Source organism: Astyanax mexicanus, chromosome 18 (assembly GCF_023375975.1).
Source record: "Astyanax mexicanus isolate ESR-SI-001 chromosome 18, AstMex3_surface, whole genome shotgun sequence".
In the NCBI taxonomy this organism is placed as follows: Eukaryota; Metazoa; Chordata; class Actinopteri; order Characiformes; family Acestrorhamphidae; genus Astyanax; species Astyanax mexicanus.
This window is the reverse complement of record NC_064425.1, coordinates 42,496,698-42,517,433: the sequence shown is the minus strand read 5'-3', so window position 1 is coordinate 42,517,433 and position 20,736 is coordinate 42,496,698. Positions and strand designations below refer to the sequence as shown.

At 39.4% G+C, this 20,736-nt stretch overlaps 1 protein-coding gene across 3 annotated transcripts in view; it reads left to right on the top strand.

Annotated features, from left to right (window-relative positions):
* pld1a (phospholipase D1a) overlaps positions 1–20,736 on the top strand; it is a 39,458-nt gene that overhangs the window by 968 nt on the left and 17,754 nt on the right. For 2 of the 3 annotated variants that reach the window (XM_022663734.2, XM_022662950.2), the window contains exons 2-10: positions 11,133–11,293; positions 12,901–13,070; positions 13,287–13,429; positions 15,944–16,040; positions 17,227–17,292; positions 17,441–17,499; positions 17,616–17,708; positions 19,282–19,434; positions 19,525–19,674. In XM_022663734.2, the coding sequence (XP_022519455.2) occupies positions 11,197–11,293; positions 12,901–13,070; positions 13,287–13,429; positions 15,944–16,040; positions 17,227–17,292; positions 17,441–17,499; positions 17,616–17,708; positions 19,282–19,434; positions 19,525–19,674 (1,028 nt within the window). In that variant the 5' untranslated portion in view covers positions 11,133–11,196. Of the gene's footprint in view, positions 1–11,132; positions 11,294–12,900; positions 13,071–13,286; positions 13,430–15,943; positions 16,041–17,226; positions 17,293–17,440; positions 17,500–17,615; positions 17,709–19,281; positions 19,435–19,524; positions 19,675–20,736 lie in introns of those variants that run through there. The other variant, XM_022663330.2, reaches the window with a different exon arrangement.

Sequence of the window (20,736 nt, the reverse complement as noted above, 5' to 3'; positions counted from 1 at the left end):
ACAGTGATATTTAAGAAGTGAAATGAAGTTTATAGGATTTGCAGAAAGTGTGCAATAATTATTTAAACTCTATTTAGGCAGGTGCATAAATTTAAGCACTCTTGTTGTTTTATTGATTTGACCCTTGACCTAGATACACAGGTGAATCCTGAGAATTATGAGAAAGGGTTAAGGCGCCAATTGCAAGTTTCTCTCCTCTTTTCTCATCTTCTCTGAAAAGCGGCAACATAAGATCCTCAAAACACATAACTCGCAAATAACCTAAAAACAAAGATTGTTCAACATCATGGAAGGATATAAAAAGCTCAAATCTCAGAGATTTCAGCTGCAGTTTCCACTGTGAGGAACAGAGTGAGGAAATGGAAGAACCACAGACACAGTTCTAGTTAAAGACCTGAAGCTGCAGAACAAGAAAAATCTCAGATAATCAGAGGAGAAGGATGGTGAGAACAGTCATAGTCAACCTACAGACCTCCAGACCAGCTACAAACACCTACAACATCATCCTGCAGCAGATGGAGTCACTGTGCATCGTTCACTATTCACTATTCAGAGGCTGTATGGGAGAGAAATGCAGAAGAAGCCTTTTCTGCGCCACAAACAGAGTCACTTGAGGTAAAGCTAAAGCTAAAGAACATTGTGGAATAAGGTTTTGTGGATTAAAGAAACTAAAATTTGGAGAGTTATTTGGAGGGCGGTTATTTATGCCTGAAGGAAAAAGAACACAGCATTCCAACACAAACACTTTACTGCTCCCCACAGTAAAATCATGCTGTGGGGCTGTGGGATCAGGTACTGGGAATCTTGTTAAAGTTGAGGGTCTCATGGATTCCAGTCAATATCAGCAGATTCTTCAGAACAATGTTGAAGAATCAATGAGAAAGTTGAAGTTAAAGTGCCGGGGCTGGATACTTCAACAAGACAACGATCCTAAACACTAAACCCTAAACCCTAAACACTAAACACTGCTCAAAATCTGCTAAAGCACTAAAGCTTTCATGCAGAGGAACAAGTACAACATTCTGGAATGATCATCTCAGATTATCTCAGATCATCTCAGTCCCCAGACTTGAATATTATTGAAAATCTGTGGTGTGATTTAAAGCAGCTGTTCATGATCAGAAACTATCAAACCTGACTGAACTGGAGAAGAAGAATGTTTTGTAAAGAAGAATGATCCAAAATACCTTAAAACAGAAGCAAAAACAGACTTTGATTGGAAGCTATAGGAAAAGTTTAGAGGCTGTTATTATATTTCTGCAAAATGAGGACCTACTAAATATTGATGTCATTTTTCTGTTGGGGTGCCCAAATTTTTGCACCTGCCTAATTAAGTTTAAAGAATTATTGCACACTTTCTGTGAATCACATAAACTTCATTTCACTTCTCAAATATCACTGTGTTCATCTGATATATGATATATTTAACTGTAAGTAACTACCAAAACTACCAACCTTTTTCATGCCAATGTCCCTTATGTGTAAACACAGCAATATTGGACTAAACTGGACAGAAAAAAAAAATATGCAGAGATGCTTCAAAACAGGCCCAAACCATGATACTACCACCACCAAGTTTTATAGACTGGATAAGCTTCTTATGCCAGAAAGCAGTGTTTTCCTTTCTCCAAACATAACGCTTTACACCAAAAAGACCCACTTCAGTGTGATTAGCTAAAACGTATTTAATATGAAGTTTTGGATTGAAAAACAAATTCTGGACCATTGTAGTGCTCTAAATTGTTATTAATTGGATTTGTTACTTTATCAGTGATACAAAGCGCATTAAACATGGCTTTTTTTTGTTTTAATTTGGTACAAAATAAAAACTGACTAGTAACTTGCGAAAGTAATGCAAAATAAACTGTTTTCAAGAATACCATTTTTGTCACTATGTTTTTTTTTCTTGATAATTTTACAAATGATGGTGTACGATATGATATGGCACTAGTGAATATAATGGTTTTTATATGGTGTTTATATGAGTGTGCCAGTCTTTCCAGTATTTTGTCTCTATAGGTTTGCTTGGTTCTCCAGGGTTCATTTTATCTGCTAATCTGCCAAAACATCAATCATTAATGAGGACAGAAGGACTGTAGGGTGTGTGTATGTGTGTGTGTGTGTGTGTGTGTGTGTGTGGTAAAAGATGTGCTAGTACATGTGATCCAGCACCGGTCAGAGGTTAGGGTAGACTACTTCTAGTAAACACACACAGTGCGTTGAGTTGAAATGCTTCCTGGTGGTGAATCAGATATACCGGTACTGTATTTTTCGCACTATAAGGTGCACTTAAAATCCTTTAATTTTACCCAAAATTGTGAGTGCTCCTTATAATCTGATGCACCTTATGTATGAATTCTACCAGTCAGGTATTAAGGAGCAGTAAAGCCACTCAGCTGAAGTGCAGAGTTATACAGGAGTTTAAGTTTAGTTCTCCAGCACCAAGGCTGTAGCAGTATTAGCATTAGCTGCTAACCACGCTAAGCGCTAGCTCTTTCACCATTCAGAGATGAGTATATTGGACTGTAGTCTGCAAGCTACGTGGGACTAACCGCTAGCTAATAGCACCCTGGGTTACCAGAACACTCAGGCTTCCAGATTCCTCAGCCTAGCGCTGTCGGACAGTGTTGACTAGCGCTAACCACAGCTAGGGTTAGCGTTTAGCCGCTAATGCTCATGTTGCTGCACTCAGCTTTAGTGGAAATCTAGAAAACTTGTACTGTAAATAAACGGAAGTGCTTTACTCACCTAAATAAACAGTTTTCAGAAAAGAAATCTGTGTAGATTAACATCCAGCACCTGTTTGACGTTGAACTGAATTTTGTTTACTTAGCTTAGCTTTACTTAATTTAGTTACCCACCCACCATCACCCACCAGCAAGAACTGCTGAATTAGAATAAAAACATGGCAACACCCCTGATCCTTACTAGTGTCGCATAATGCGCCTTATGTATGAAAATAGACCAGGAAAATAGACGTTCATTGGTAATACGACTTATAATACGGTGCGCCTTATAGTGCAAAAAATATGTTAGGTCATCAGGTATGTCAATTCAATAAAATTCAATTTAATTCTATTTCTATGGTGCTTTTTACAACAAAAGTTGTTACAAGGCAGCTTTACAGAGAAAAACACGCCTCTTATAAGCAGCACCACAGAGAAATATTGTGGTGACACAGTGGCAAGGAAAAACTCCCTTACATTAAGTGGAAGAAACCTTGGAAGGAACCAAGACAGATGTGATAAAAGATAAAAGATGCTTGTAATTTGGCTGTGTTCACACTGCAAGTGAAAGTGGACTAAATCTGATTTATTTTTTGTACGTGGCAGTCTAAACAGTAAAACCAGTTCTAGTACAAGCCAGTTTGGGCCCCAAACATTTTTACCCCTTCAACACCAATCAGGCAACCCCCCCCCCCCCCCCCCCCAATATTATCCACACCTGAATCCCATCCCCAAATGCCCCTCCGGCCCAAAACTAATTACATCGGCCCGTAACCCACCTAAAGCGTACAAGAACCACTGCACAGTTACACTGTTAAAATCCAATACACTTTATATCACACAGTTTTTTTTAAAACAGTGAAAATACTGCTTAAATATTTTGTGTACACTGCATACTTAGCAAACATTGGCAAAAAAACCCAAAAACATACCACTATCCTATAACCACACGTAGCCTGTGTTTCTCCCTTGTCTCCATCTTAAGTGTTTTCACCTGTGTTTCATTTGTAGCTCCGCCCCCTCATTACCTATCCTCAGGTGTTTCCAGTCTTCTTTTCTGCCTTGTGTCTGTATTTATAGTCCTGTGTTTCCTGTTTCCTACTTCGGCTCTTGTACGTTTATCGTCAGGTCAGGTTACTGTATCCTGACACACATTCTCATTTTAATATAAAGTTCTTTAAATATTGCTTACTAAGGTTATTAACAAAACAAGGAAGAGGGCTTAGAAATTTAAGCAAAGCACCTTTGTGGGGTCGATTGGCTGAGCTCTGCTGTAGTTGTTAGGAGGTGGTTGTGTCTCAGATGTTCTCAGGGCTGTAAAGACGTGGATGAATGACATCACTGAGTAATTCACTCGGGCGAGGCTGACTTACCTGTCTGACTCACCTGTTTCTGAGGTAAACTGGAGGCTGCTGCGTGACGACACCTGTTGATGAGGTCATGCTGTTTTCACATGACCCGGTTCATAGAGTCCTCTTAGTTCTGTGCACAAGTTTTAGTGCACTTTTAGTGCATGTAATGTGTGTTAGCTTAACTATTCCTAGTGTAGTGCTAAACAAAGACTAATAGTCATATTATTCTTTCTTTCTAATGTTATATAGAGTTAATTACAGGTAGACACTCTCACTGATCACCGACTTTGTTTATTCTTACATTAAAGTGAATTACAGGTAGATACTCAGACCAGTTACTTTATTTGGGTTTATTTTTTAGAAATCAATATTTAGTGTGATCAGTATCACAGTTTTTATGCATCTTGGCATCATGTTCTCCTCCACCAGTCTTACACACTGCTTTTGGATAACTTTATGCTGCTTTACTCCTGGTGCAAAAATTCAAGCAGTTCAGTTTGGTGGTTTGATGGCTTGTGATCATCCATCTTCCTCTTGATTCCAGAGGTTTTCAATTAGGTAACATCAAAGAAACTGTATATATATATATATATATGATCCCTAAATAAAAAAAGAAAGTAAGAGAAAGAAAAGGTCACTTGAGGTCAACTGCTACACACAGCTATTGGAAATAACAAATAAATAAACTAGCTTATTTTATATCCTCAGGTCAGATGGATTTCTGTATGAATTTCAGGATATTATAATGTTCTTCCACATTATTTGAGGGCTATTGGACGCCTGGTTCATCTGGACTCTCTGTAGAGATGTGTTTGATGTGTTTGATGAGATGTGTGAATGTGATTGAGCTCAGATATCTTTAGAGCTGAAGCTGTTCTGCCATTATATAACACTTTAACACACATGGTTTAACAGCTCCGTCCTTTCTCCATAACCGCTACTATGGGCAGGAACTGTCTGCCAGGAAACAACAACTGATATCCCATCGTATTAGAGCAGAGGAAACTCTCTCTGTCTTTCTCTTTCTCTGTTTCTTTCTCTCTCTTTTATTAGGACAAACAGTTTTATTAAAGGAAGCTCTACTACCCTGTTGGTAACTCCATCCTGAATACAAGATGAGATTCAGAGGGTTGGATATGGACGTGTACAGGTTCCGTATGGATCCTGCAACACATTTAGCCACAGATATTGCTGCACCTGAACCTGTAGATCCTGTTCTACACTCATTAGGTACTCCCATTAATGCTATAAATTAGATCTGCACGATATCTATTGTTTAAGTATCGTCATCGCGATGTGTGCATATGCAATAGTCACATCACAGGACGTGCGATATCACTTTTAAACACTATTAAATCAAACACGTCTTGTTGCAATGTTTTGATTCTTGACACAAGAAGTAGATACACAGCGCTGTCTCTGTGTCTGTGTGAGAGACAGGCTGCTGCTGCCTGAGAAGCATGAGGGGGGGCAGGAGTAAACACAAGGTAACCGCATGCATGGCCTCCATCCACATGGTTGGACACGTGCTTGTAAACGTGAGCACGTGTGGAAAGCTGTGCACCTCAGTCCAGCACAGTTTTGCAGTGCAGATATTTCCAGTTACAGCTGAATTCACACTTTTAATCCCAGAAAAACAAACGCTCTTAATTACCTTTTAAAAAGCCATTTAAATGCCTGATTAAAGGGACGAGTACTGTTGTTTTGCTGTTGATTGGTCTGGGGCGTGGGGCTGGTGACGTCATGGGTCCGGCATTGTTTAATATCCTGATGTATATCTTCGGAAAAAGCAGCAGAAGTCCAGGTTTCTTGTTCATGACACCACGGTAAATGAGGGCACTGGTGATTGGCTGATCAATGGCTTGGATGGCCCAGATTTTATGCTCCATGTCTCAAGGGGAACACTGGCTCTCAGGGAGTACAACCCCTGGCAAAAAGTATGGAATCACCAGTCTTGGATGAGCACTCCTTCAGACATTTCATTCTGTAAAACAAACTCTGATCAAAAACATGATACAATAATAAGGTCATTCCAAAGTGCAACTTGTTGGCTTTCAGGAACACTCAAAGAAATGAAGAAAAAACATTGTGGAAGTCAGTGAATGTTACTTTTATTGACCAACCACAGGGAAAAAAATATGGAATCACTCAATTCTGAGGAAAAAAGTATGGAATCATGAAAAACAGATAAACAAAAGATGATTCAAAATACATCACTAGTATTTAGTTGCACCACCTTTGGCTTTTATAACGGCTTTCAGTCTCTGAGGCATGGACTTGATGAGTGACAAACAGTATTCTGCATCAATTTGGTGCCAACTCTCTTTGATAGCAGTTGCCAGATCAGCTTTGCAGGTCGGAGCCTTCTTGTGGACCATTTTTTTCAGTTTCCACCACAGGTTTTCAATTGGGTTGAGATCTGGACTATTTGCAGGCCATGACATCGACTGAATGTGTCTTTCTCCAAGGAATGCCTTCACTGTTTTTGCCCTATGGCACGATGCATTGTCATCTTGGAAAATTATTTCATTATCTCCAAACATCTGTTCAAGTGAAGGGATGAGAAAACTGTCCAAAATGTCAATGTAAACTTGTGCATTGATAGAAGAATTAACCACAGTCATCTCCCCAGTGCCTTTGCCTGACATGCAGCCCCATATCATCAAGGACTGTGGAAATTTGGTTGTTTTCTTCAGGCAGGCCTCTTCATAAATCTCATTGGAACGGCACCAAACAAAAGTTCCAGCATCATCACCTTGTCCAATGCAGATTCTTGACTCATCACTGAAGATAACTTTCATCCAGTCATCCACAGTCCATGATTGCCTCTCCTTAGCCCACTGCAGTCTTGTTCTTTTATGTTTAGGTGTCAATGATGGTTTTCTTTTAGCTTTCCTGTATTGAAATCCCATTTCCTTTAGGCGATTTCTTACGGTTCGGTCACATACATTGGCTCCAGCTTCTTCCCATTTATGCTTCATCTGTTTAGTTGTACTTTTTCGGTTTTCAAGACAAATGGCCTTAAGTTGCTTGTCTTGACGCTTTGATGTCTTTCTCGGTCTACCAGTACGCTTGGCTTTAACAACCATTCCATGCTGTTTGTATTTGGTCCATATCTTGGATACAGCTGACTGTGAACAGCCCACATCTTTAGCAACCATGCGTGAAGAGTTACCTTCTTCAAGAAGTTTCACAATCCTCTCTTTTGTTTCAAGAGACATTTCTCTTGTTGGAGCCATGGTTCTTGCCACTCTAATTCGTCCAGCAGCCTTCCAAGGTGTCATGACTGCAGGTGTTTTTAACTGCAGACTAACGAGCAGATCTAATCTGAGGCAGATGTCCATTTAGGGAAAGGAAATTGACTGGGTGTGTCCTTATTTTCTACCTTCAATTTGAGTGATTCCATACTTTTTTCCTCAGAATTGAGTGATTCCATATTTTTTTCCCTGTGGTTGGTCAATAAAAGTAACATTCACTGACTTCCACAATGTTTTTTCTTCATTTCTTTGAGTGTTCCTGAAAGCCAACAAGTTGCACTTTGGAATGACCTTATTATTGTATCATGTTTTTGATCAGAGTTTGTTTTACAGAATGAAATGTCTGAAGGAGTGCTCATCCAAGACTGGTGATTCCATACTTTTTGCCAGGGGTTGTAGATGGAGTGCTGGGTCTAAAGTCTAAATCAGTGGTGTAGAGACTCCTGAATTAATTCCCAGTTCAGTGGAGGGCTGTGAGTGTGTTAAACTGTGGAAAAACTGGGAACGTTTCCTCCGAGCTGGGCCAGCTGGAAGAGCTTTCAGAATGTGGGAAGATGACCTAATGCAGTGGGACAGAGGCTGTTTTCTTCTCTTTAAGCTTTTTATGTTTTAGAAACTTTACTTTGCTTTTTCTCCCATAAAAATATCCTAAATTTTACTTTCCTTATTATTTTTTGCACTATAAGGCACATCGGATTATTAGGCACACTATCAACAAACATCTATTTTCTGGTCTGATTTCATACATAAGGCACACTGGATTATTAGGCGTATTATGTGTCAATAGCTTAGATTTCCAGATTTTCACTAAGGCTGGGTACAGCAGCTCACAGCAGTTAAAGCTAGTAAATGCCCCCCCGTTTTTACACCTACTGAATCGAACCACACTAGAGTTACAAACGGACCATTTTAACCAGACCAAATAGTGCTGGTGTGAAAACACTCTTAGTCTCACGCTTTCAGATCAAAATATATTTGAACTGTTGTCCCTGTTTCGATAATATTAGAAGACTCATGTTGCAACCCTTCAGTGTTTCCAATTATATGGCTGAACATGGCCAATGTATAGCTTTGGTGGACTATCGGAGGGAAATAAAGAAGTTTATAGAGAGGATCGGCAGGTGAGGCTCCATTGAATTATCTGTGATAAGCCCAGTTGCAGCTTAATTATTCGTAGTTATTTCGATTCTGACGAATGAAAGGATGAAACCGAAACTTTACGTGAAGTTAAGACCTATGTCAATTCAATTCAATTCAATTTTATTTATTATAGCGCTTTTTACAACGAAAGTTGTCACAAAGCAGCTTTACAGAGAAAATCAGGTCCACGCCTCTTATGAGCAGCACCACAGAGATGGCAATTTTTATGGTGACACAGTGGCAAGGAAAAACTCCCTTTAAGAGGAAGAAACCTTGGAAGGAACCAAGACTATCTGGAAAGGATTCGTTTCTCAGAAGGACGTCTGTGAAAAATATTTCACACTTTTACTCAGTGATAAAACTCTTGCATCCAGACTGTAATTGAAAAAACAGGAGGACCAGTGATTTATTTATTTTTTTTTTTTTTGCTTTCTTGGTCACGTGACCTCGCGTTCAGTAGCTCCTCCATTTCCACTCGCTGTTGAGTTTTTTTAAGTGAATCTCTGTGGAAATGCACGCCCAAAGTGTAACTACGGTGTTCGGCAGTGGACTAATAGCTATTTTATTAAATGCGAGGTGAGGAAACTCAGAGATGTGCGTCCGGACGGGACTAAAATTACTGGAGGACCACGGAGTTCAGAGAAAAACAGTAGATAATTCAGCCTGTAATTTTCTCAGAGGACGTCTGAGACAAAACACATACATGGTCGTTCTGGATGGGAATAAAATCACAGAGGATAAAAGAAAAACCATAAAATAGAAACTAATCTGGTCCGTATAGCTCCACTGTTCCATGTTTAGCAGAGTTCTGCTCCAAGTTCTGTTAAATGTGTCGATGCTCTGGCCTGGGTCACTGTGGTCTGTAGAGAAATGACAGGAAGCAGTAGAGCGACCGCATGCATGGTTTTAATGTGAGAACGACACTTTTGTTCAAATCCCAGAGCTATTTTAGGCTGGAATTTACTCCAGAGAAGTTGAGGCTTGACCTTTTGACCCCTTGACCCCAAAAACAGACAACAATCTGAACAGAGATGAGCTGACTTATTTATATAAGCTCTTTTTACAGCTTCAGAGACATCACACTGAGCTGCTAATCTAACGTACTGGGGAAAACTGGTGCAACTGAAAGTTTCATGGAAATTCCGAGTCGTAATTCGATTAGAGATTAACTCATTCAGAGTGGGGGTTTTGAGATTAACTTTTCTTACTTTTCTTAGTTCTTTTGGAATGATGATAATGGTTGAAATTCAAGATTTAAGATAAAAAGATTCAAAGAGTTTATTGTCATGTGCACAGTAAGAAGTAAGAAGTCTTTATGCACAATAAAATTCTTTCTTTGGTCCTCGCCAAGTATGCTGCATAAAGATAAAAGTAGAGTATATACAATAAAGAAACTAAATATAAATATTAAATTGGTGTTTAATTTTCATCCAGAATGGAAATATGTACAGCGGTTGGACAATGAAACTGAAACACCTGTCATCATTTTAGTGTGGGAGGTTTCATGACTAAATTGGAGCAGCCTGGTGGCCAATCTTCATTAATTGCACATTATTGCACCAGTAAGAGCAGTAAGAGTGTGAAGGTTCAGTTAGCAGGGTAAGAGCACAGTTCTGCTCAAAATATTTCAATGCACACTATAACATTATGGGTGACGTACCAGAGTTCAAAAGAGGACAAATTGTTGGTGCACGTCTTGCTGGAGCATCTGTGACCAAGACAGCAAGTCTTTGTGATGCATCAAGAGCCACGGTATCCAGGGTAATGTCAGCATACCACCAAGAAGGACCGACCACATCCAACAGGATTAACTGTGGACGCTGTAAGAGGAAGCAGTCTGAAAGGGATGTTCGGGTGCTAACCAGGATTTTATCCAAAAAACATAAAACCACGGCTGATCAAATCACGGCAGAATTCAATGTGCACCTCAACTCTCCTGTTTCCACCAGAACTGTCCGTCACCACAATCAATTATTGTGCTCTAAAACCAGGTGTTTCAGTTTCATTTTCCAATCCCAGTACAGTAATGATGACAGTAAAGTGTTATAAATATTATTTATAAGTGCCTCTAAGAAATGTCGTTGACATGTAAAAGTGTAGAAAATAATGTGCATTTGAAACGTCTGAGCATTGGAACTAATACAGTTTTCTTTAGGAACTACTTTAACCGCACAACTCCCTGTGTATTGTGAGGTATCCTTCCACCATTTGAATAATAGATGCTTTTAAAAACAGGTTTTAGAGAGAGAATCTTCTCAGAACTGTCTGTGGGGGCGGGGTTTAGAGGTTGAAAATGTCTTCTTCCATTCAGCAGCACTGTGCACTATTCTATTCTGACTGGGTACGATTGGGTAGATCCGGACGTTTAAATAATAAAACGAGGTAAAGAAGGTCAGGTTGACTTTTTAAATACTTAAACGCTAAAACTAGAGCTGCGTAATTATTTATAGTGATTGGCTCTGCATGAATGAGGCGAGTAATAGCAGTTTAGATCACTTAAACACTGTAAACACACACAAATACTGTGTGCCTGAAGCTAAACGCATATGCTGACACATGATACAGTGGGAGTGACTTGGCGTCACTGAAGTGAACTGAACTGTGTGTGTGTTTGTGTGTTTGTGTGTGTGTGTGTGTGTGTGTGTGTGTGCATGTAGGCCAGGCCCTGTGCTGAGTAATGTAAGGGAGTCCCGGGCCGTAAGCCGACCCTGTGCACTGGAGATGGACGACACCGTGGAGAGTTTGGACACCCGGGAGCTGGCCTTCGAGGACGAGGGGGAGGAGGTGGACTGTGAATCTGAAGAACCGAACCATGCAGGTGAAGAACCAGCACCTCACCAGAGGGTGCACGACTAGTGATTTTTTTTTCTAGTGTATTTATACAGGGATCCAGACTGGGTTGTTTATCCACAGTGTTTGTGGTGAGTTTGACATGATCTCTGTATCCTTTAGCTCTGCATGTTCCTGCAGGTAAAGTTTGACTTGGAACAGATACAACAGCGTGCCTCCACACGCCCTGCACTGTCCTAAACACACACACACACACACTGTCACACTGTCACACTGTCACATAGTTTCTTAAAGCGCTGTGTCTCCCCTCCTCCCACATCATACAGTTTATTGTCAGTATTGTATATCGTCGCTCTCCAAAAAATCTCCATGTTTTAATTTTTAGTTTACTACAAAATACACTGTGCCAAAATTTCTTGTTTAATTTAACAGACCAATAGAAATACATCAAAATGACCTGAAATAAAAATGTAAAACTTTTTTACATTGACTTCCATTGAAAGTTTAAAAGTTTTTATTTTTCTCTCTCCTGTAAAGTTGCTCTTTTAGAGAAACAGTGTATCACAAAAGTGAGTACTCCCCTCACCTTACTGCAGATATTTAAATATATATATATATATATATATATATATATATATATATATATATATATATATATATATATATATTTTTTTTTTTTATGTGACAAAATGACACTTTGACACAATAAAAAAAACAGTAGTCTGTGTGCAGCTTATATAACAGTGTAAATTTATTCTTCCCTCAAAATAACTCAATATACAGACATGTGTATATATAATGTCTAAAACACTGGCAACCAACGTGAGTGCACCCCTTAGTGAAAGTTCCTGAAGTGTCAATATTTTGTGTGGCCACCATTATTTTCAACAACTGCCTTAACTGTGAACTCACTTATGCAAAACACTGTACTTGTTTTTCATTGGACAGTGACGATATGTACAGGCCGTACAGAGGATTAATATTGAGTTGTTGACTAAAGTTCAACTACATAAAATTATTAATAATATGAGAAAGAAATTGACACTAAACGAGATAACATATAGACATGATGCGGTGCATCATGGGTCCGGCGTGTCGGGTCCGGGAAAGCAATGTGATGAAACGTTGAGCTCATGTGAACTTTATACGAATTAATCTGTATGAAAATATTTTAGTTCCGCTTTCAAGCGTTACAGAGAAGCATGGAAGAAAAGCTAATCATTGCAGTTTCAGGCTTCCCTGTACTTTATGTTTAATCCCTGCTGATTTAGAGGAACTCTAATCAGCATAATACAGCGTGGAGGTTGTTGAGATCTCTGGTGGCTTTCGAAAATATAAATATATAATTTAATTGGAAAAGTTTGCTTGTATTAGCCTATATGCTGCTCACTAGACAGTGTTATGAAGCTCAGTTGAACATTTATATGTAAAAAAGCAGGGAGAGAGAGTTAAGCATCTTCACAGCCTGGTGGAGGAAGCTGTCCCTCAGTCTGCTGGTCCTAGCCCCGAGACTCCACAGTCTCCTCCCTGACGGCAGCGGGCTGAAGAAGCTGTGTAGTGGGTGGGTGGGATCTTCTTCACAGACAGTGTATTTGTAGTACAGAAATGATTACCGTCGCTTTACTGTGTTTGTAGGTGAGAGCTGCATCTCGTTCTCGGCGGTGTATGGAACTGTGGGCTTTAAAGATACGGATGCTCAGGTGTTCCTCAGGTCCACACCCATCACTGCCAAAATCCTGGAGGTGGAACGCTTTATCAGAGCGAAGGACCGCTTTAACACCTCCAACCAGAGGAGTGAGTCCAGGGTTTGTGCAATTTCTCTCTCTTTTTCGCTTACACACACACACACACACACACACACACACACACACACCCCATATGAATTCTGCCATTTTAACACGAATTCTTTTATTCACATTTTATTCACATTTTTCCCGTACACAAATGCGTGGTTGTTTCTCAAGTCGTTTATACACACACTCTTTAAAAACTGTTTTGTGTGTGTGTGTGTGTGTGTTCAGACCATGCCGGTGGTGTTCCGGATTGAGTTGAGGCATGGTAACTTTACCTGGGTGGTGAAGAGGAAGGAGAAGCACTTTGTGGAGTTACACCGAGAGCTGCTGCGCTACAAAACCTTCATGAAGATTCCACTGCCCTCACGCAGGTCTGTCACAATATTACACTGCTATAGAGCTAGACTGGCATAGATCCTTACTGGCATGGTGCTTGACTGCCATAGGGTTAGTCTGAGAAAATGTTAGTTTGGTGTGGTCCTAAGCTACGAGCAAAGCTAAACCAGCATAGTGTTAGCCTGGTATAATATTAGCCTGGCACAGGGCTAAACCATCATATTGTTAGCCTGGTATAATATTAGCATGGCATAGGAGTAAACCATCATAGTGATAGCCTGGTATAATATTAGCCTGGTATAGATCTAAACCAGCATATTGTTAGCCTGGTATGATATAAGCCTGGCACAGGGCTAAACCAGCATATTGTTAGCCTGGTATGATATTAGCCTGGCACAGGGTTAAACCATCATAGTGTTAGCCTGGTATAATATCAGCCTGGTATAGATCTAAACCATCGTAGTATTAGCCTGGTATAATATCAGCCTGGTATAGATCTAAACCAGCATAGTGTTAGCCTGGTATAATATTAGCCTGGCATTGGGCTAAACCATCATAGTGTTAGCCTGGTATAATATTAGCCTGGCATTGGGCTAAACCATCATAGTGTTAGCCTGGTATAATATTAGCCTGGCATTGGGCTAAACCAGCATAGTGTTTGCCTGGCATAGTGTTAGCCTGGCACAGGGTTAAACCAGCGTAGTGTTAGCCTGGTATGATATTAGCCTGGCACAGGGCTAAACAACCAGCATAGTGTTAGCCTGGCATAGGGCTAAACTAGCATAGTGTTAGCCTGGTATGATATTAGCCTGGCATAGGGCTAAACTAGCATAGTGTTAGCCTGGTATGATATTAGCCTGGCATAGGGCTAAACTAGCATAGTGTTAGCCTGGTATGATATTAGCCTGGCATAGGGCTAAACTAGCATAGTTAGCCTGGTATAATATTGGCCTGCCATAGGACAAAATTAGCATAGTGGCAGCCTAGGCAGTTTGATGCTAAACCAGCATATTTTCTGTAGAAATTATGTTTTAGTATAGACCAAACCAGTATTCATTTATTATGAGTCATGTTATGAAGTTAGTCATAGGCCTATACTGACATAATGCTAAACTAGCATTAGGTTAGCTAGAGAAAGTGTTAGTTTGGCATAGTGCTAGCATTGTGCTACACTAGCGCTGTGATAGCTTATTGGTATAGCGCTAACCTTGGATAATGTTAGCCTTGCATAGTGTTCGCTTGGCGTAGTGCTAAAATAGCTTAAGGATAGCCTAACAAATGTTAGCTTTGCATATGAAGTTAAACTAGCATAGTATTCACTGCTTGACATGGGGCTGAACCAGCCTAGTGTTAGCCTAGCTTAACCTTTGTTCTTACTCTTATCATTTAGATAACTATGATGTACTGTTGGCTAAACTAGAACTAAAAAAATCATGATTTTTCTTACTTTATTAATAATCACATATTACATTAATAAATCATAATATATATTATAAAGGTATATATTTTTTATGACACGTTTATTTGAGTGAATGTCAACAAAGTTTCAGATTTGAGTTAGTATAGTGCTGTAATATGAACGTGGTCCAATGGCCTAATTCAGCCCTCTGGCTAGGAAACTTTTGTTCACCTCATTATATACCTGTATATTCATCACTCGCTCTCTCTATTCTCTTTTCACTCTCTTTTTCACTTCTCACGTGAGCAGCATGAACAGTAAGTGCACAACACACTGTTTAACACAATACCCCACTCTGAATACACTGGGTTATGTTACATGGATCATATTATATTGTGTATTATGTAGTATATTGTGTTTGAGCTCTTTTTAAATGAAACTGGAGCCACAGTGTGTCTGTATGAGCATGTGGGTTTATATAAGCATTATAGAGTATTATAAAGCTCCCGCTATACTTCCTATAATGTATTACAGTCAGTCAGAATGAGTGTGTGGATCATATGAGCATTATAGAGCGCCCCCTATACTTCCTGTAGTGTATTACAGTCTGTCAGAATGAGCAAGTGGATTATATGAGCATTATAGAGCACCCCCTATGCTTCCTGTAGTGTATTAAAGTCTGTCAGAATGAGGGTATAGATCATATGAGGATTATAGAGCATTATAGAGCGCCCCCTGTGCTTCCTGTAGTATATTACAGTCTGTCAGAATCAGTGTGTGGATCATATGAGCGTTATATAGCATTATAGAGCACCTCCTACACTTCCTGTAGTGTATTACAGTCTGTCAGAATGAGCATGTGGATTATATGAGCATTATAGAGCACCCTCTATGTTTCCTGTAGTGTATTACATTCTGTCAGAATGAGGGTATAGATCATATGAGTAGAGCGGCCCCCGCACTTCTTGTTGTGTATTACAATCTGTCAGAATGAGCGTGTGGATTATATGAGCATTATAGAGCATTATAGAGCACCCTCTATGCTTTCTATAGCGTATTACAGTCTGTCAGAATGATAATTTTAGTAGGAAATACCCAATAATGTTGATCACCCACTATTTCTGTCTTTTTTACTCTCTCTCTCTCACAGTCACACAGTGCGGAGGAAGAGTATAAAGCATGGTAAAGCTGGACAGATGCCCAGTTTGCCACGTAGGCCGAGAGAGGAGCAAGTTTCCAGCAGAAGGGTCAGTTATTTCAACAGTCCTGATTTACTTATTCACAAAAATAACACACCCCAGGATTACTGTACTCGACAAGCAGGTTTATGTAAGGAAGATATGTAAATGATTAAAGGTGTGGTCCGATTAGACACTGGGTCTTGCCATAGAGGGCTTAAAGTGCTTCCCCTACTACCTTTATGAGGGTGTATTCACACTAACACATGCCCCCTCCCCCACTCCCCCGCTAGCCTGCACTCACACTGTGTTTAAACAATCCGTGCCCGAGCACATTTTCATCATTACTCACTACTCAGTGAAACCCAAGGAAAACAGCAAAACAACAATAATTAAGCATTTAATGGCCTTTCAAAAGGTAAATATAATTGTTTTTCTGGGATTAAAAGCATGATTTTTGCTGTAACTGAAAATATTCTGAAATAAAAAAAAAAAAAAAAAAAACTGTTCGGAACTGAGGTGCACAGCTTTAGACAGGCTGTCCGCGCTGCCTTTGCATATAAGCACATGTCCAACCATTAGGATACCATGCGTTTACCAAGAAACAAGAGAATGTCAGTGATGCAACGTTCCTGTAAACGGACACGGTGGTGTTGTGCCGAATTCAGCATCCCTGCCATGAAAAGCACCCCCTCTTTAGGGAGAGCGTCTTCTTGATAAAAGCAGAGATAATCTGCTTTAATTTACGAAGAAATATGCGCCATAATGCACGTTCCAAAGAGGGGGTGCTTTTCCTGGTGGGGATGCTAAATTTGGCACAACACTGCTATGTCATCGCCAACCTGTGAACCTCTTTTTTTTTTTTTTGAGAATATTTCCAGTTACAGCCAAAATCACGCTTTTAATCCCAGAAAAAACATTTATATTTCTTTTTAAATGCTTGATTGTTAGTTTTTTGCTGTCTTCCTTGGGTTTAGAGTGCTTGGCTGACTCTAAAGCGTTGATTTAGCTCTTGGCCGGTCCGAATCTCTGTGGTAAAACAGCGCACAGGTAATAAATTATGTATTAAACTAAAAATCGACAATATAGAGATATAAAGCACTATAATGTCATTACAATATAGTGCTTTATCTGTCATTATGAAACACAATAAGACTTTTCTTTTTACCAGGAGTAATAAAAAAAAAAAAAATCATATTTAGTACAGAGATTCAGTTTTTCTGTATAATCATTTTTTTCCCATGTAACTCTACAGAAACAGCTTGAGGACTATCTAAACACACTGCTAAAGATGCCAATGTACCGCAGGTACCATGCAACTGTAAGACCTGTTGTTATTTTCTTACAAATCATTATATTAAAAATATAATAAATTATACTCTTATACATTTTACTCTCATATTAATAAATCGATGCTGTGTCTGTGGATGAGGATGATGATATTAAGCAGGTCTCTGTTTCTGTAACAGATGGAGTTTATTGACGTGAGCCAGATGTCTTTCGTCCACGATCTGGGTCCGAAAGGCTTGTACGGATTTTTTATCTCTCCTTTTGCTTTATAAGCACTGAAAAAAAAAAAACACTCAAATATCACTAACTAATTATTCATACCATCAACACACATCATTACCTGTGTTTTTTCAGGGAAGGTATGATTCATAAACGCTCAGGAGGTCACCGGATCCCTGGAATGAACTGCTGTGGTCGCAGTCAAATCTGCTACCGCTGGTCCAAGAGGTCAGTTACTATACTAAACTATATACCACATTCCAGTATACTGAACTAAAACGTACTAACTGGTACATTCCAGTATGTTCAGCCAAATAGTACACTTTAGTATATTAAACTAAATGGTATAATTCAGTATACTAAAATAAATTGTACTGAATACTCATCCAAATGGTACACTTTAGTATACTTTTAGTATACAAATGGTACACTCCAATATATACATAGTTCAATTGTACTAATTGTTGTACTCTACTATTCTTAACTAAATGGTACCAATTGGTACACTGAAATATACTCAGCCAAATGGTACACTCCAGTTTACTAATGTAATTGGTATACTCCAGTATTCTCAGCCAATTGGTACACAGCCAATGGCACTAATTGGTACACTCTGATGTACTCCACCAAATGATACCCCTTTGTCCACTCTAGTATACTCTGGAAAATGGCACTAATTGGCACACTTCACTATGCTCTGGCACATTGTACCATTTGGTACAGTACGGTATACTTAGCCAATGGTGCCAATTGGTAAAATCTTGTATACTCTAAAAAAAAAACTCATCCAAATGATACACTCCAGTATACTTATTTAAATGGTACCAATTGGTACACTCATATATTCCACCAATGGTACTAATTGGTACACTCTGGTGTACTCATTTAAATGGTATCAGTTGGTGCACTCTGGTATACTTCAAATGGTACCAAATTGGTACACTCTGGTATACTCCTTCAAATGGTATCAATTGGTACACTCTTGTATACACAGCCAAATGGTATCAATAGGTACATTTTAAGTTTACTCCAGCAAATAGTATCAAATAGTACACTCCAGTGTACTCCAGCAAATGGAATACTTAGCCAATTGTGCATATTGATACACTCTGGTATACTTCGGCAAATTGGTATACTCCAGTATACTATTGCAAATTATATGATTTGGTAGACTCCAGTGTACTCTGGCAAATGGTACCAAATAGTGAACCCCAATATGCTGTAGCAAATGGTACCATTTGGTACAGTATAAAATTCTCAGCCAATGGTGCCAGTTGCTGCACTCTAATGGTATGCTCAACCACACTCCAGTTTACTAAAATAAATGCTATGCCACAGTACTCTCAGCTAAATGATATCCTTTGATTCACTCCAATATACTCGATCAAATGGTACTGTTTGGTACACTCCAATGTACTCTGGCAAATGGTACCAAATAGTATGCTGCGGTATGCTCTAGCAAATGGTAGCAGTTAGTACAGTACTGTATACTTAGCCGATGGTGCCAATTGGTACGCTCCAGTTTACTAAAATAAATGCTATAGTACAGCTCTCTCAGCTAAATGGTACCATTTGGCTCAGTCCAATATACTTCCTTAAATGGTACCAGTTAGTGCACTTTGGTATACACAGCTGAAGAGTGTTCTACAACATATGAAACCTAATGGTATACTTCAGTATGCTAAACTAAATGAGCTACTCTAGTAAACTTAGATGAATGGTACACTATATAAACAGTACACTATATAAATACACTGTATAAATGAATTGGTGCTGAGTGGTGTTATATATCTGGGTTCAGGTGGTTGGTGGTGAAAGATTCCTTCCTGATGTATCTGAAACCGGACTCAGGAGCCATTTCATTCGTTCTTCTGCTGGACAAAGAGTTTAACATCAAGATGGACTCTAAACTCACAGAGACGAAGCACGGGGTACGAATCGACAGTCTGTCCAGGTGAGTGATGTACAGGAAGCTGCCTGTTCAGAGAGGAAGTTGTCCTTCAGTAGGCGCGGCCAGAGTGTGATGGTGTGGTTTTATCTGCAGGACGTTGGTGCTGAAGTGTAACAGTTATAGGCATGCCCGCTGGTGGGGGCAGGCCATCGAGGACTTTGTCCGGAAAAATGGAAAGGCTTTCCTGAGGACCCATCGCTTCAACTCCTTCGCCGGAGAGCAGGAGAACATACCCGCCAAATGGTACAGTCCTGTATTACTAGTGCGTCTCAGAAAATTTTAATACTGCTGGAAAATGAAATCCACATCTCCATAAAAGTTGTCAGTAGCAGAGGGAAGCATGAAGTGCTGTAAGATTTTGTGGGAAAACAAAACTGCACTGACTTTAGAAGAGTGGAGAGACACACAGTCCAAACTGCTCGAGGTCTAGTGTGAAGTTTCCACCAATCAGTGATGGTTTGGAGAGACATGTCTGTCATCTGCTGGTGTTGATCCACTGTGTTTTATTATCAAGTCTAAAGTCAGTGCAGTTTTGTTTTCCCAGAAAATGTGAATGAGACTTATTTAGTTGCAGTTCCTTTTCTTAATAAGATAACTGCATCACTAAACAGTAGATAGTGATACCTTCACTCCTGTTCTCTAGAGGTTGTTGCTGATGTTTCTGCCAGTTGTTTAAGTGTCTTTATTTTCTGTCATCAACTGCTCTTTTTTTTCCTTGATCTACCTGTTTCACAACTGTTACTTAGTACACCAGTGACGACGTTCTTCTTCAGAACATTCCAAACTGTTGAATCCATTTCTGCCATGGCTCTGATTGATTTTACATCTTCACACTGGCAGGTTTTTCACCCATAGACAGCTCTCTGATTTTCCTGTTTGTTACATAGTCTGCATTGTAAAGTTTTAGCACTATTTATTGTTTGAATAAATTAATGTATTAGGACACACCTGGGCAACAAAACACACCTGACTGTCCAGTACGTCCCAGTACTTTTGTTCATAAGAAAAATGTGTGGGTTCAGACAAAAAAGGTGCTATCCTCTGAACTGTGTATCAGATTTAGATGTAAATACCTGAAAATAAAAGCTGAAATGTGATTTTTTTTTTTTGTCTCGTATTCATCTTTTAAAATTAAACACAAATCTTTTAAGTCTACAGCAGAAAATCTAGGATTGGCCTTGCTGTTTCAATATTTCTAGAGAGGAGTGTATATGTTCTATATGCTAGAGAAAGGGAACCATAATTGGCCAAATTGATTAAACCGGAGTTTTTATAAAAAGTGGGTGGGTGATTCTCTATTTGAAC